The 16,317-nt window shown below is 39.6% G+C and overlaps 1 protein-coding gene across 1 annotated transcript in view; it reads right to left on the bottom strand.

Moving 5' to 3' along the window:
- Positions 1 to 6,539, bottom strand: part of LOC121386104 (trehalase-like) — a 35,501-nt gene extending 28,962 nt beyond the window's left edge. The window contains exons 1-2 of the mRNA XM_041516902.1: positions 6,439 to 6,539; positions 1,636 to 1,786 (exon numbers count right to left, since the gene is read on the bottom strand). Of these exons, the coding sequence (XP_041372836.1) occupies positions 1,636 to 1,786; positions 6,439 to 6,530 (243 nt within the window). The 5' untranslated portion in view covers positions 6,531 to 6,539. The remainder of the gene's footprint in view (positions 1 to 1,635; positions 1,787 to 6,438) is intronic.
- Positions 6,540 to 16,317: the final 9,778 nt, after the last annotated feature.

The following is a 16,317-nucleotide window of genomic DNA, read 5'->3' as shown; positions in this document are numbered from 1 at the left end:
GACCGATCGGTTGTTAAAGGGACATTCCTGGGTTTGCTGCAATTTTAAGATGTTATCGACTAACAGAGACGTTTTAACGATTGTAATTACATATCAAATGTATTTTTCTGCATAAAATATTAGTGGCTGTATATTAAACGTGTTTCTGGTCGTTCTAATATTTGTACTAGCTTAAATTTAATTTTATTTCCTAAAAAAATAATTTTTCGTAGGTACGAAATTATTTGAAGACAAAATCCAGTTTGGGCTTCTTACAACTATTAAGATGACCAGAAACACATTGAACATACAGACACTGATATTCTAAACAAGAAAATATATTTAATAGGTAAGTTTATCGTAGAAATAATTTATTAGTCGGAAACATCTTACAATGAAGCAAACTCAGGAATGTCCCTTTAATCTGGCCCATCGCAAGTCTGGAGTTGGGGGAAATTACAACACAACCATCGAGTTGGCCAACTCCGTCGTGACAGTTGACAGTCTGACACTAGCATTAGACTACTTGAGCATAGGCGTTGGAAGATTCCTGCAACTGGAGGGGACAATTATAAATTAGCTCGCCTTTCATCTGGAGGGCGGGCTATTTTTAGAACAGTGCCCCAACTCTGTTTAACCATCGGTCTACAGGCTGGTAGGTACTAGATTCGGATCCCATGGCATGGGTTTTTTAATCCAGATACCGACTCCGTACCATGAGTGAGTGTTCAGCAAGGCTCAATGGGTAGGTGTAAACCACTTGCACCGACCAGTGATCTATATCTGGTTCAACAAAGGCTATGGTTTGTGCTATCCTGCCTGTGGGAAGCGCAAATAAAATATCCCTTGCTGCCTGTCGTAAAAGAGTAGCCTATGTGGCGACAGCGGGTTTCCTCTAAAAAAAACCCAGTGTCAGAATGACCATATGTTTGACGTCCAATAGCCGATGATAAGATAAAAAATCAATGTGCTCTAGTGGCGTCGTTAAATAAAACAAACGTTACTGTTTAACCTCTACCTCGCGCTGGCGAGAACAGTAAAGCAATCGATGGCATTATTCACCAAACGTGTACTACAGTTTATATATCATGTTCCTCATATGCCGTTGTGTAACGGCCTGAGCATAATAAAGTTCTGTTCTGTAAGTAATAATGAGAATCTATTGTTACAGAATGAAAACAAAATGGACGATTGTCCTGTCAGTTGTAATATAAATGTAAACCACAAGATGAAAGGATTCTGATTTTCATTAATATTCACGATTGTGACAATAACGAATTATTTGAGATGATTGTGTATGGCAGTTATGCCCCAGTAATCAATAGCGAATCCAGAATAATTGTGATGGTTGGGGTTAAAAAATATTAACTAGCAAAAAAGTATTGCTGAAACATAAACACACACACACACACACACACACACACACACAAACACAAACACACAAACACACACACACACACAAAATAATAATTTTTAAAAAAATCCATAAAAACACCCCAAACAACAACAACAACGACAACAAAAAGCCAAACAAACCCCCCAACCCCCCAAAAAATCAAAACAAACAAACAAACAACAACAGGCCCCCCCAAAAAAAACAAAACAACAAACAACAACAACAAACAAACCCCACAACAAAACCCACCAAACAACAACAACAACCCAACAACAACAAAGAGACAAAAAACCCAACAACAAACACTCACTTGGCGAATATCTCAATTTCATGTCTACAAACGTTTTGGAGTCTTGAAATAAGCCAGCATTCTGTACGGTTTCCAGCAGCTTGCCGTGACAGTAAATCGGCCTGGAACCAAACAGAATAGTAATCACATACGAATGTTTCGAAATAAATATTCTAACCCCCAACAAAAAAAACCCGAAAAAAAACAAAACAAATAAAACCCCCACAAACCCTCCACCCCCCCCCCCCAACCCCCGAAAAAAAAAAACAACAACCCACAAAAAAACAACAACAAACAAAACCCAAAGCAAATATTAATTTAGTTTTCTGTAATTTTATTTAAAATTATTCAGTTTTGAAGCCACTTTGTTTTTGTGCCTATTAAATGTTATAAAAGTCGTGTGCCCATTTTTGACTGTCTATTTACTTTGAACACAACAGTTATCAGTATATCTGCTGTAAAACGCAGAACTTGAACACAACAGTTATCAGTATATCTGCTGTAAAACGTAGAACATGAACACAACAGTTATCAGTATATCTGCTGTAAAACGCAGAACTTGAACACAACAGTTATCAGTATATCTGCTGTAAAACGCAGAACTTGAACACAACAGTTATCAGTATATCTGCTGTAAAACGTAGAACTTGAACACAACAGTTATCAGTATATCTGCTGTAAAACGTAGAACTTGAACACAACAGTTATCAGTATATCTGCTGTAAAACGCAGAACTTGAACACAACAGTTATCAGTATATCTGCTGTAAAACGCAGAACTTGAACACAACAGTTATCAGTATATCTGCTGTAAAACGCAGAACTTGAACACAACAGTTATCAGTATATCTGCTGTAAAACGCAGAACTTGAACACAACAGTTATCAGTATATCTGCTGTAAAACGCAGAACTTGAACACAACAGTTATCAGTATATCTGCTGTAAAACGTAGAACTTGAACACAACAGTTATCAGTATATCTGCTGTAAAACGTAGAACTTGAACACAACAGTTATCAGTATATCTGCTGTAAAACGCAGAACATGAACACAACAGTTATCAGTATATCTGCTGTAAAACGCAGAACTTGAACACAACAGTTATCAGTATATCTGCTGTAGAACGCAGAACTTGAACACAAGTTATCAGTATATCTGCTGTAGAACGCAGAACTTGAAAACAACAGTTATCAGTATATCTGCTGTAAAACGCAGAACTTGAACACAACAGTTATCAGTATATCTGCTGTAAAACGTAGAACTTGAACACAACAGTTATCAGTATATCTGCTGTAAAACGCAGAACTTGAACACAACAGTTATCAGGGCTTCTAGACTGTTTACAATATCTACTAGATATGGGACCGGCCTCGGTGGTGTAGTGGTTATGCCATCGGACTTCTGGCTGGTAGGCACTGGGTTCGTATCCCACCTGAGGCGATGGGGGATTTTTCATGCCAGTAACAGCTCCAACCCAGCGTGAGTGCACCGCTAGGCTCATTGGGTAGGTGTAAGGCCACATACACCGTGTTTTACCCACTTCACGGGTGCAATAATGGGTGTGTCTCCTGACTGTATGACCCCACAGGTTCCGTGTACCCCCATCTTCATAAATTAAGGCTAATATTCGTTCCTTGTATTCAGCCTTGATACATGAAGTCAAGATTACTGATATCCACTACTAGCGCCCTCTATTGGAAGAAAATTTGTAACACCGATTACAGTGTTCGAGATTAAAAAAAATTGGCAGTATCCCAGTTGGATACTAACATTTCAAAATCTGGTATCCCACCTGAGAATTTAGTATCCCACTTAAATGAAAGTCATAAATAACATCGTAAGAAACTTGGACGACACTGTTCTCGTAAAATTGGCAATCAAACAGAATCTGCAGAAAGATTTGCTGCATCTATTTTTGCGTAATAATGACATAAATTAATATTTAGCAGTAATCTATAATGATAAACCTACCTGTATCAATTTCCTACACACGTGGAATCAATATCTCAAATAAAATTTGAAAGGAGGAAACATCCAACAAAAACAATAGCGACTTAGCGATTCCCAGTCTATTGCTACCTCGCTAATGCTCTAATGTAGCATTAGACTGGGTATGAGCTGGGGGAGATATTTTTACGGCATAGCATTAGACTGGATACGAGCTCGAAAATACTTTTACCTAACTTCAATAAATGACCGACGTTCATTGTTTCAGCGAAAAATGAAAATGCAGGATTAAAAAAAACCCAACAACAATGTTACATTACATTAGTATCCTGGTGGGATACTGGGTTATTGAAGTCTGGTATCCAAAATTAAATTCTGGTATCCCTGGGATATCGGGATACCGTTAATCTGGAACACTGGATTATGTCCCTTACACGATGACATCGCTGACCAATCACAGCATCGGTAACATGTGACAATCTTGAAAGCAATATCAAAAATTAACTTCCGAAACCTTTTTTTTTAACATATCGTGACAAACACGACACGTTTCCACGGACGCTGACGCAGCCCGTGACCCAGTGTACGAGACGCGATACTCCAAAAGTTTTCCATAACTGCATAAGAGTCCCCCCAGGTGGGGGGGGGGGGGGGGGTGCAACTCGAGAGTACAAGGCGACACGTCTGTTCTCATCGTGAATCAGTTCGGAAGTCGCGATTTCTTGACGACATGTATCAAGGCTGAATACGAGGAACAAATATTAGCCTTGATTTATGAAGAATCTGATGGTGTACCCCAGGCTCGGGTGATACCGAGATAGCTCAATTCAAATCGTATCTGTGCACAAGGCAGATAGGAAGACTGCCACTTCGAGAAATCCATCCTACTTTGTAGGAACGCTGCCAATCCCATGGATGATTAGCCAAATCTAAAGACTGAACGTAACCTTTTTGTTTAACGACACCACTAGAGCACATTGATTTATTAATCATCGGCTACTGGATGTCAAACACTTGGTAATTTCGACATATAGTCTTAGAAGGGAATTTTTCCATTAGTAGCAAGGGATCTTTTATATGCACCATCCCACAGATAGGATAGCACATACCACGGCCTTTGATATACCAGTCGTGATACAGACCGATCGCGCATCAAGCGGACGATTTACCATTGGGTTACGTCCCGCTCCCCAACGTAACCATTTTGTCCTGTGTCAAGGGCGGACCCAGAAATTACTTTAGCGTGGATACTCAATAAACAAATTTTACATTCGTGAAATAAAAATTGCAAACAAATTATTAAAAAAGAGACAATTAATTTGGTGTGTGTATGTGTGTGTGTGTGTGTGGGGGGGGGGGGAGGCATGTCTTCTTGGTCCCCTCCCTTGGATCGGTCCTTACAGTGGATGTACCGATGATGCGCGATCGGTTCGGGATCGATTCCCGTCAGTGGGCCCATTGGGCTATTTCTCACTCCAGCTAGTGCACCACGGCTGGTACATCAAAGGCCGTGGTATGTGCTATCCTGTCCATGGGATGGGGCATATAAAAGATCTCTTGTTGCTAATCGAAAAGAGTAGCCCATGAAGTGGTGACAGCGGATTGCCTCCCTCAATATCTGTGTGGTCCTTAACCATATGTCTGTCGCCATATAACCGTAAATAAAATGTGTTGAGTGGCTGGATTTAGCTCAGTCGGCACAGTGCTCGCCTGGGGTGCTTGCGTCGCAGGATCGAATCATCTAGGTGGATCCATTCAACTGATTGGGTTTTTCTTGTTCCAACCAGTGCACCATAACTGGTCAAAGGCCGTGGTATTTGTTTTCCTGTTTGTAGGAAAGTGCATATAAAAGATCCCTTGCTGCATTAGGCAATCTAGGGAGACACCCAACGACGGCCATCAATATGCTAGGTTACAATAACGAGCTACTCTCGGCATGATAAGTTCAACATCCCTTTTTACAGACACACACATACAGCCACACACACACACACATACACATAGACACATAGAGCCACACACACACACACAGCCACACACACAGACATACATACACACAGACACAAAGCCACACACACACACACACACAGACACAGACACATACAGACACACAGACACATACAGCCACACACACAAACACATACAGCCACACACACATACACACACAGCCACATACACACACATACATACACACAGACACATACAGCTATACACACACACACACATACACACAGACGCATACAGCCATACACATACATACACACAGACACATACAGCCACATACACACACACATACACACATACACATACAGCCACACACACATACATACACACAGATACATACAGCCACATACACACATACACATACAGCCACACACATACACACACACACACACAAACACACGCATGCACGCACGCACACAAACACGCACACACACAGACATCCACAGAGAAACAGACACATACACATACGCACACAAACACGCACGCACGTACGCACGCACGCACACACACAAACACACACAGACACGGGTTGAAACTGTATGAATGTTGCTGTCCGATGTTAACCGAAGCTTAGCTGAATGTGGGTGCTGTCGGGTTTCTTTCTGTAGTGTGTGTATTAGTGATTAATATTTTGATTTTTTGGGCATGAGTTCGACCCGTACCCCACTTCCAATGGTTAAGGTAGTTTTAGGGATAGGGTTAGGATTAGTCTTTAGATCCTTTGATATAGAGGGGTACGGGTCGAACTCTTTCTACAAATCTCCATCTAGCTCTCTTACAGTCAGAATACTCGGGCTATCTTTGCACTAAATTTTCACACTTACCTGTCACACGCTGGAACAACTTGATAGCTGAATACCGAACGGAAAAACACAAATATGCCAACCGTGGAAGCAAGAGTTTTACAAACGAACATTTTAGTACCTGTCCGGCTCAGAGGTAATCTTAATATGACACTGTCATCTACCGCATCTCGTATACGCATTAGCAATTTAAAGGGACATTCTTGAGTTTGCTGCATTGTAAGATGTTTCCGACTAATGAAATATTTCTACGATTAAACTTACATATTAAATAAATATTCTTCTTTAGAATATCAGTGTCTGTGTATTCAATGCGTTTCTGGTCGTCTTAATATCTGCAAGAAACCCAAACTGGATTTTGTCTTCAAATAATTTCGTATGGAGGAAAAAACTATATTTTAGGAAATAAAATGAAATTTAACCTATGTAATTACAATCGTTAACAAATCCCTGTTAGTCGATAACATCTTTAAAATTGCAGCAATCTCCGGAATGTCCCATTAACCAAGAATACTGTTTAATGTTCCCCACACATATCTCGTATGTCAACTCAACAAACTGTTGACATTTTCACTTCGCTGACATTTTCACCATGTTCATTGTACGGTAGCATAGAAATGCCATCAACATAATGACATGAAAGTTTATAGTTTGTTTTGTTTAACGACATCAATAGAGCACATTGATTTCTTACTCATCGGCTATTGGATGTCAAACATTTGGTAATTCTGACACGTAGTCATCAGAGGAAACCCGCTACATTTTTACTAATGCAGTAAGGGATCTTTTATATGCACTTTCCCACAGACAGGATAGCACATACCAGGGCCTTTGATATACCAGTTGTAGTGCGCTGGCTGGAACGAGAAATAGCCTAATGGACCCATCGATGTGGATCAGTCCCAAACCGACCGCGCATCAAGCGAGTGCTTTACCACTAGGCTACATCCCGCTTCGGGTGAGGGGGAGATGTCCTAGCCACCTCAACTGAATTGGGAGGGGGGTACAGTGCCGCTCAGTGTCCCCACTTTCATTCATTCATTTGACAGATTGCTACACAATTTTAAAACATTAAACAGTAGTTGCTAATTAGTTTTCAATTGACTAGAAATATTTCTAATACATTTTTTTAAAGCAAAGTGTTCCCTGCATTTGTATAGAGAATATTAAATAGGTTTTCTTACATACACCCGTTGGTGAGAGCATCATGCGTTATTTTTTTTATAGCACATGGGTTGTTTACACACGTACGTGTGTTAACAATTTCAAGACATACGACTGGCTGCTCCTAGGTGAGGACCAGGTCACCAGTGTCATGCATCCAATAAAAAACAGCACGGTGGAAATCGATTACACTGTGACGTATAGTTAACCTGACAATCATCTGTCTGTGACGCGTAAGTCAGCTACAAGTGCAACGGCTGTAAATAACCTTTAGTCAAAAATTTTTAAACATTGCTTAAAACATTCGTGTCCGTTAGATGCCATTTATCTCAAAACTCATTGTGCGAAACAAAGTTACATTCATTTGCGACTAAGATTAATTAAAATAATTTCAGTATGATTTTGTTTCCCTTCAGTTTAAATTATTAACATTACTTTATAAAATAAAGAAATATAGTTTTCAGTTTTTAAATATTATATTTGTAGCTGAACTTCACTTATCACAAGGGTTATGCATTCACACTCAACACATTTAAAAAAACAAACAAAAACCCCCCAAAACCAACAACCAAAAACAAAAACAAAACAACAAAACAAAAACAAACAAAAAACAAACACTATTTTTTGTGCAATTTAGAAAATAATCGACTCAGAAATAAATAACTTCTTGTGAATACCATGTAGTAAGAAAACGATTAATCTAATGGCGAAATTCGAAATATTCAGTTAGTATCATGATACATATTGACAGCATACGATACAAGACCCTTAAAAACAAGATTTCTGTGTACTCGTGTTAACATAACATTCAGTAAGTTGAATAACAAGGCAACACCATGGGTGAATACACTTCATCGCTGAATCATCGTTATTATATAGCATAGACGTAATTGTGACACGGGGTGATCTGCAACTAGGGCTCTGAATATTTCTGAGGTAAAAACACTGCAGAGGCGGATCCAAGATTTTATAGAGGGTTTAGAAAATTCTTTAAAAAAAAAGTAATTTCGAGTTTGTTGAATGTAAATGAGCCGAAGTCTCAAAGAGAGCGAGATGTGTTAGGGCGTTCAGGGGTTAGCTCCCTGGAACATGGTCAAGTAAAGATACTCAGAGACACGTTTTCAGGGACCCTTGTACCCCCCCCCCCCCCCCCGGATCCACCAATACACTGACATGATACTTCTATACTTTGTATTGTTTGGAAAATGGTGTTATGACAGGTTTGTTGTAAATTACTGGGTTTTATATAAGAATATATATATATAATACGAATACAATTATGCGATCATTTCATAGCGTGTTCCACACATAAATCCATTAGAGAGAGAGAGAGAGAGAGAGAGAGAGAGAGAGAGAGAGAGAGAGAGAGAGAGAGAGAGAGAGAGAGAGAGAGAGTGTGTGTGTGTGGGCGTGGGCGCGCATGTGTGTGTGTGTGTATATGTGTATATATAATAATTGCCAGAGGGACCTCTTTGCTACTCTTACCACAAGCATTAAATATAAACAGTTATACTGTAACGCAGGGAACAGCAAGTGTGGAGTATAGTTAACCTGACAATCGTGTGTCTGTGACGCGTAAGTCAGCTACAAATGCAACGGCTGTAAATAACTTTTAATTGAAAAAATGTTGAAATTTGCTTTGAACCTGGTTTTTGAGGATATGTAAGAAATAGAATAATACATTTGTGTCCGTTAGATACCATTTATCTCACAACGTATCAAACTCGCTTTCGTTCGTTAGATACATTTTAAAACAACTCGTGAGATAAATGGTATCTCACGGCAACTCATGTATTATTCTCTATATATGCTGATAGCAGGCGTGAGGGACATGCCACGGATTTCCGACTGGGTCTTCAGTTCTGTGTTAGAGAGCGAAACGTGTTAAGACGGTGGTGCGAAACAAACAAAGTTACATTCATTTGTAACTAAGATTAATTAAAATAATTTCAGTATGATTTTGTTTCCCTTCAGTTTAAATTATTAACATTACTCTATAAAATAAAGAAATACAGTTTTCAGTTTTTAAATATTATATTTATAGCTGAACTTCACTTATCACAAGGGTTATGCATTCTCACTCAACGCATATACCTCCTACCCTCCCCTACCTCTCCCCTCCCACCCCTCACATCCCCTCCCCTCTGATTCTCCGGCTACGGACTTGAACATAACATCAAAATAATGTCTTATCAATTCTGTTTACGGGGAGCTATCACTCTCGCTCGCCATCGCTCCCCTGAGACTAGTTCAAGGAGAATGATTTTTAGCTCTCCTTAACACGTAAATATACATGGTATCAGTATGATAATATCTGAAATGGCTCCCCCGTATTTTCTCTATCACGGCGAGGACTAAATAGAGGTAGCTACAGTAAACCTTTAGTCCTTCATAAATAATGTTTTTTTTTATGTAAATATTTTCAGTTGGTTTTGATGCAAGAAGAAAATAAAAGTGTTTTGAAACCCCCCCAAACCCCCCAAAAGACCCCCCCCCCCCAAAACCAACAACCAAAAACAAAAACCCCAAAACAAAAACAAACAAAAAACAAAACAAAAAACTAACTATTTTTTGTGCATTTTAGAAAATAATCTACTCAGAAATAAATAACTTCTTGTGAATACCATGTAGTAAGTAAACGATTAATCTGATGGCGAAATTCGAAATATTCAGTTAGTATCATGATACATATTGACAGCATACGATACAAGACCCTTAAAAACAAGATTTCTGTGTGCTCGTGTTAACATAACATTCAGTAAGTTGAATAACAAGGCAACACCATGGGTAAATACACTTCGTCGCTGAATCATCGTTATTATATAGCATAGACGTAATTGTGACACGGGGTGATCTGCAACTAGGACTCTGAATATTTCTGAGGTAAAAACACTGCAGAGGCGGATCCAAGATTTTATAGAGGGTTTACAAAATTCTTAGAAAAAAAGTCATTTCGAGTTTGTTGAATGTAAATGAGCCGAAGTCTCAAAGAGAGCGAGATCTGTTAGGTAGTTCAGGGGTTAGCTCCCTGGAACATGGTCAAGTAAAGATACTTAGAGACACGTTTTCAGGGACCCTTGTAACACATCTTCTGGATCCACCAATACACTGGCATGATACTTCTATACTTTGTAATGTTTGGAAAATGGTGTTATGACAGGCTTGTGAATTACTGGGTTATATATATATATATATATATATAATACGAATACGATTATGTTTATTTAGATCGGCGATCATTTCACAGCGTGTTCCACACATAAATACATGAGAGAGAGAGAGAGAGAGAGAGAGAGAGAGAGAGAGAGAGAGAGAGAGAGAGAGAGAGAGAGAGAGAGAGAGAAATTGAGAGAGAGAGAGAGAGAGAGAAAATTGAGAGAGAGAGAGAGAGAGAGAGAGAGAGAGAGAGAGAGAGAGAGAGAGAGAGAGAGAGTGTGTGTATGTATGTACGTGCGCGCGCATGTGTGTGTCTGTATGTGTATGTATAATAATAAAAAATCCCAACCAAAAACAAAAGCAACTCCCCCCCCCCCCCCCCAAAAAAAAAAGGAAAAATATAAACACTATTTTTTGTGCAATTTAGAACACAATCGACTCCGAAATAAATAACTTGTTGTGAATACCATGTAGTAAGAAAACGACGTTCGTTGTGGAAAGAACTATCGATAACTAAAGTCCATGTAAATGATTAATCTGATGGCGAAATTCGACATATTCAGTTAGTGTCATGATACATATTGACAGCATACGATACAAGACCCTTAAAAACAAGATTTGTGTATACTCGTATTAACATAACATTCAGTAAGTTGAATAACAAGGCAACACCATGGGTGAATATTTATTTATTTCAATTTATTTTCGTGCTTATATCCAATTAAGGTTCAAGCACGCTGTCATAGACACACACCTCACCTATCTGGGCTGTCTGTCCAGGACAGTGGGTTAGTTATTAGTTGCTAGTGGTTAGGGAGAGAGAAGAGGGTGTAGTGGTCTTACACCTACCTATTGAGTCGTTAAAACTCGCTCTGGGTGGGAGCCGGTACCGGGCTACGAACCCAGTACCTACCAGCCTTATGTCCGATGGCTTAACCACGACACGACCGAGGCCGGTCACGGATGAATACACTTCATCGCTGAATCATCGTTATTATATAGCATAGACGTAATTGTGACACGGGGTGATCTGCAACTAGGGCTCCGAATATTTCTGAGGTAAAACACTGCAGAGGCGGATCCAAGATTTTATAGAGGGTTTACAAAATTCTTACAAAAATGTCATTTCGAGTTTGTTGATGGTAAATGAGCCGAGGCTCGAAGGGAGCGAGATCTGTTAGGGCGTTCAGTGACTTGCTCCCTGGAACATGGTCAAGTAAGGATACTCAGACACGTTTTCAGGGACCCCTGTAACCCCCCCCCCCCAACCCACCCCTCTGGATCCACCAATACAGTGGCATGATACTTCTATACTTTGTTTGGAAAATGGTGTTATGGCAGGCTTGTGAATTACTGGGTTTTATATAGGAATATACATGTATATACATACACACATCCATCCATCCATCCATCCATCCATCCATCCATACATACATACATACATCATACATACATACATACATACATACATACATGCATACATCATACATACATACATACACACACACACACACACACACACACACAGACACATACACATACACACATACATAGACACACAGACACAGATACAGACACAGATACATACATACATACATACATACATACATACATACATACATACATAAATACATACATACATACATACATACACACATCCATTCATCCATACATACACACATCCATACATCCATCCATCTATACATACATCATACATACATACATACACACACACATCTATCCATCCATCCATACATACATCATACATACATACATACACACACACATACATCAATCCATACATCCATACATCATACACTCATACATACATACATCCATCCATCCATCCATCCATCCATACATACATCATACATACATACATCCATCCATCCATCCATCCATCCATACATCCATCCATCCATCCATACATACATACATACATCATACAGACACAGATACATACATATATACATACACACACACACATACACACACATATACATACATACACACATACATATACATACATACATACATACATACATACATATATATATATAATACGAATGTGTTTATTTAGATCGGCAATCATTTCATAGCGTGTTCCACACATAAATACATTAGAGAGAAAGAGAGAGAGAGAGAGAGAGAGAGAGAGAGAGAGAGAGAGAGAGAGAGAGAGAGAGAGAGAGAGAGAGAGAGAGAGAGAGAGAGAGAGCGAGAGAGAGTTGTGTGTGTGCGCGCGTGCATGTGAGTGTGTATATATATGTGTATATATAATAATTTCCAGAGGGACCTCTTTGCTACTCTTATTACAAGCATTGAATGTAAAGGGAACAGTTCCTCAGCACCCACTCCACTTCCCCGTCATACGAAATAAGCCTACAGTTTTTACTTTTAAACGTTTAAAACTTCATACAAACAAAACAACACGGACGCATATTTAGATGTTTTCTTTATTTATATAGCACAGGCCCGTAGCAAGTGGGGGGGGGTCGACCCCCCTACCGGTGACTTTTTTTTAACAACATGCCCCCGGATCCCACTAAGCAACTCGGCTTTGCGCCCTCGTATGAGACATTGGTCAAAAACCAGTCACATGACTTTCCGTAAATAATGATATTACCCTGAGACGGTCCCACCGGTCCGTCAAAAGTGATATTGCCATGGAAGATTTAACCAGTGAAAATAAAGATGAGACAAAATGCTATTCAATTAAGGAATAGGTCACGTAATGCAACGTCAACTACTAATTCTAATGTAAACAACCACAAATTTGGGACAAAAGACTTTGTTATACTTCAAAAAACAATATAACATCTTTTGTCATATTGAGTTTAATACCGCAAATACGACAAAGACAAGGTCAGTAATCGTCAAATTGTGTAAAGAATATCTCGCAGATTTAGAAATGTACATGATACATCAAAATGCAGTTGGAATCGGCACTCTTAGGATTTTATGTTACAAATAAAAAAATGCATTTGGAGATAATCGGTAACCGTTTAGTATAAATGTATACTCAGATTTATCACATTTTGTCTTTTATTTTGCTATTAATATGATTTTGACACTCTTGCTGGTTATAATTTCTCGAATTTGATTTTTGTCTTGGTAATGGGACTACATGACGTCACTAAATCCCATCAGTTTTAACACATTGCGGGAAATTATAAGCATTGGCGTATTTCGATTCTCGTGATATATATACAATGTGTGTGTGTATATTTATCAATTATTGACCATCACTGAGGGCAATATCATGTTTTATGGTTGTAAAAGGCACCAAATTTCGCAAGCCTCGTCCCAGGTGGAAATGTCACCACCTCGGGTATACTTTTTCTATCCCACATGACCACATATGATGAGGTCGTCAGGCGCGTGCGCGGGGGGGGGGGGGGGGGGGGGGGGGGGGGGGGGGGGGGGGGGGGTTGGGGCCCCTGCTCAAGGCTAAAAAAAATTTGTCAGAAAGCAGCTTGGCTAGCCAGCAGAAAACACCTCAGAATAGCCCTAGAAGGGGTCAATTTTTCAAAACATTTCGGGGGGAGGACCCCCACACCTCCCTCCATGGGCTTCGCGCCTTCGGCGCTCGCGGTGTCGGGCTTCACCAGACACCTCGACCCCCCCCCCCCCCCTGTAAAATTTCCTGCACACGCCCCTGGTCGTCTTATAATTTAAATCGGGTTGACCTGAAAAACCCGCCGATAACCCTTCTAAATACAGAATTACTTCAAAGGTATGGGAACTGTAACTTAAATTGATCTTGGATTTAAATGATGATGCAATATCTGTTACAAAAATGTGGTTATAAATCAATTTTGTGACCCTAAAACGTTATCACTAACATCAATTTTTTTTGTCCAGGTTGATGTAACATGCGATAAATTGCAGTTTGTTTGTTGAAATGTTGTTGTAATGTCTTGATTGGCTGAGAGCCGTTCAGAATTAATTTTTAACCCCTAAAATCCAGTCATTGAGATGAATGTTTGCCATAGCTGATAGACAAGCCAAGCCAATGCTAAAGAGTGGCACATTTGTACTCCCTGGATCATTAGCTAATACCTTCCAAACATGCAGAAACTACAAAGAACAACTGAGGGTTTATAATTAGCAAATAAACTACTACGGTAGTTTAACTGTGCGAAATTTGGTGCCTTTTACTTCATTTCTTGAATACCATTTTAGTTTGATCTTTGACCTTGACATGAACATGGAGCTGTCGCTTCTTAAACATTCTGTAGATACTTAGGGTGAATAAATGCCTAGTGTAGTGCTTTAACATAGCTTTTCTGGATATCGTCTAAATTTGACCTTTGACCTGACCTAACCTTGACCTCTAAAATCGGGTAGCCCCCTTCTAAAAACATTGTACTGTCCTAAAGTACTACTGTGCTAAATTTGATGCTTTGGGCCAGCAAGTCCTTATTATTCCCCATAGCCACTCCTCTGATACAGTTTTTAGCTTTTATAGAGTACGACCGGCCTCGGTGGGCGTCGTGATTAGGCCATCGGTCTACAGGCTGGTGGGTACTGGGTTCGGATCCCAGTCGAGGCATGGGATTTTTAATCCAGATACCGACTCCAAACCCTGAGTAAGTGCTCCGCAAGGTTCATTGGGTAGGTGTAAACCACTTGCACCGACCAGTGGTCCATAACTGGTTCAACAAAGGCCATGGTTTGTGCTATCCTGCCTGTGGGAAGCGCAAATAAAAAATTCCTTGCTGCTAATCGGAAAGAGTAGCCCATGTAGTGGCGACAGCGGGTTTCCTCTCAAAATCTGTGTGGTCCTTAACCATATGTCTGACGCCATATAACCGTAAATAAAATGTGTTAAGTGCGTCGTTAAATAAAACATTTCTTTCTTTCTTTCTTTTTTATAGAGTACGCTACATAACAGCTGGATACTAAATAAAACAGTATATTAATTTATTGGCAATGTATAACTACTGTAGGTCTATTTTTACAAATAATCAGTGTAGCGTGTCATTACTACCAATGAGATCTGCCGTTGTTTTTATGGCTGTTCAACATGTTACAGGTTCTAATAGACCAAATCAATTCCTATTGCCGATAATGTTAACGTTTACTAATAAAACTGATATAAGCAGCATATCAACACAACCAGGAATAAACGTGTGGAACCTCTAATCTGCATGCAAGAAAATGGGGGGGGGGGGGGGGGGGGGGGTGGGGGGGGGTCCCTGGGCGTGGGGGGCTGGGGGTGGCGGGGGGGGGGGGAGGGGTGGGGGGGGGTCACGTATCATTTAAGATATTTAATTAATGTTTTAACAGCAACCGTCATTTTTGCTGAAAATTGCAGTTCCATTTTGGGGGTACATCGCATTAGTTTCAACCTCTGGTATAACAACTGTATAACAAATAAAAGTGTATTTATTTATTGTTAATGGATAATAGTATTTGCACAAATAATCAATGTCACATATTACTACCAATCACAAACACAGCTGCTTTTACTCCGTAAATATTTGGTGCTATGTAACCTATATGGGCAAGTTAGTCATAACAAAGTTTTCATGACAAGTGATTTGATGTCTCCGTGAAAATTCACAATGAGTTTTT

This window comes from Gigantopelta aegis, chromosome 12, assembly GCF_016097555.1.
Source record: "Gigantopelta aegis isolate Gae_Host chromosome 12, Gae_host_genome, whole genome shotgun sequence".
Taxonomy (NCBI): domain Eukaryota; kingdom Metazoa; phylum Mollusca; class Gastropoda; order Neomphalida; family Peltospiridae; genus Gigantopelta; species Gigantopelta aegis.
The sequence above is the reverse complement of the archived record's forward strand: the minus strand, read 5'-3'. Positions and strand labels throughout refer to the sequence as shown.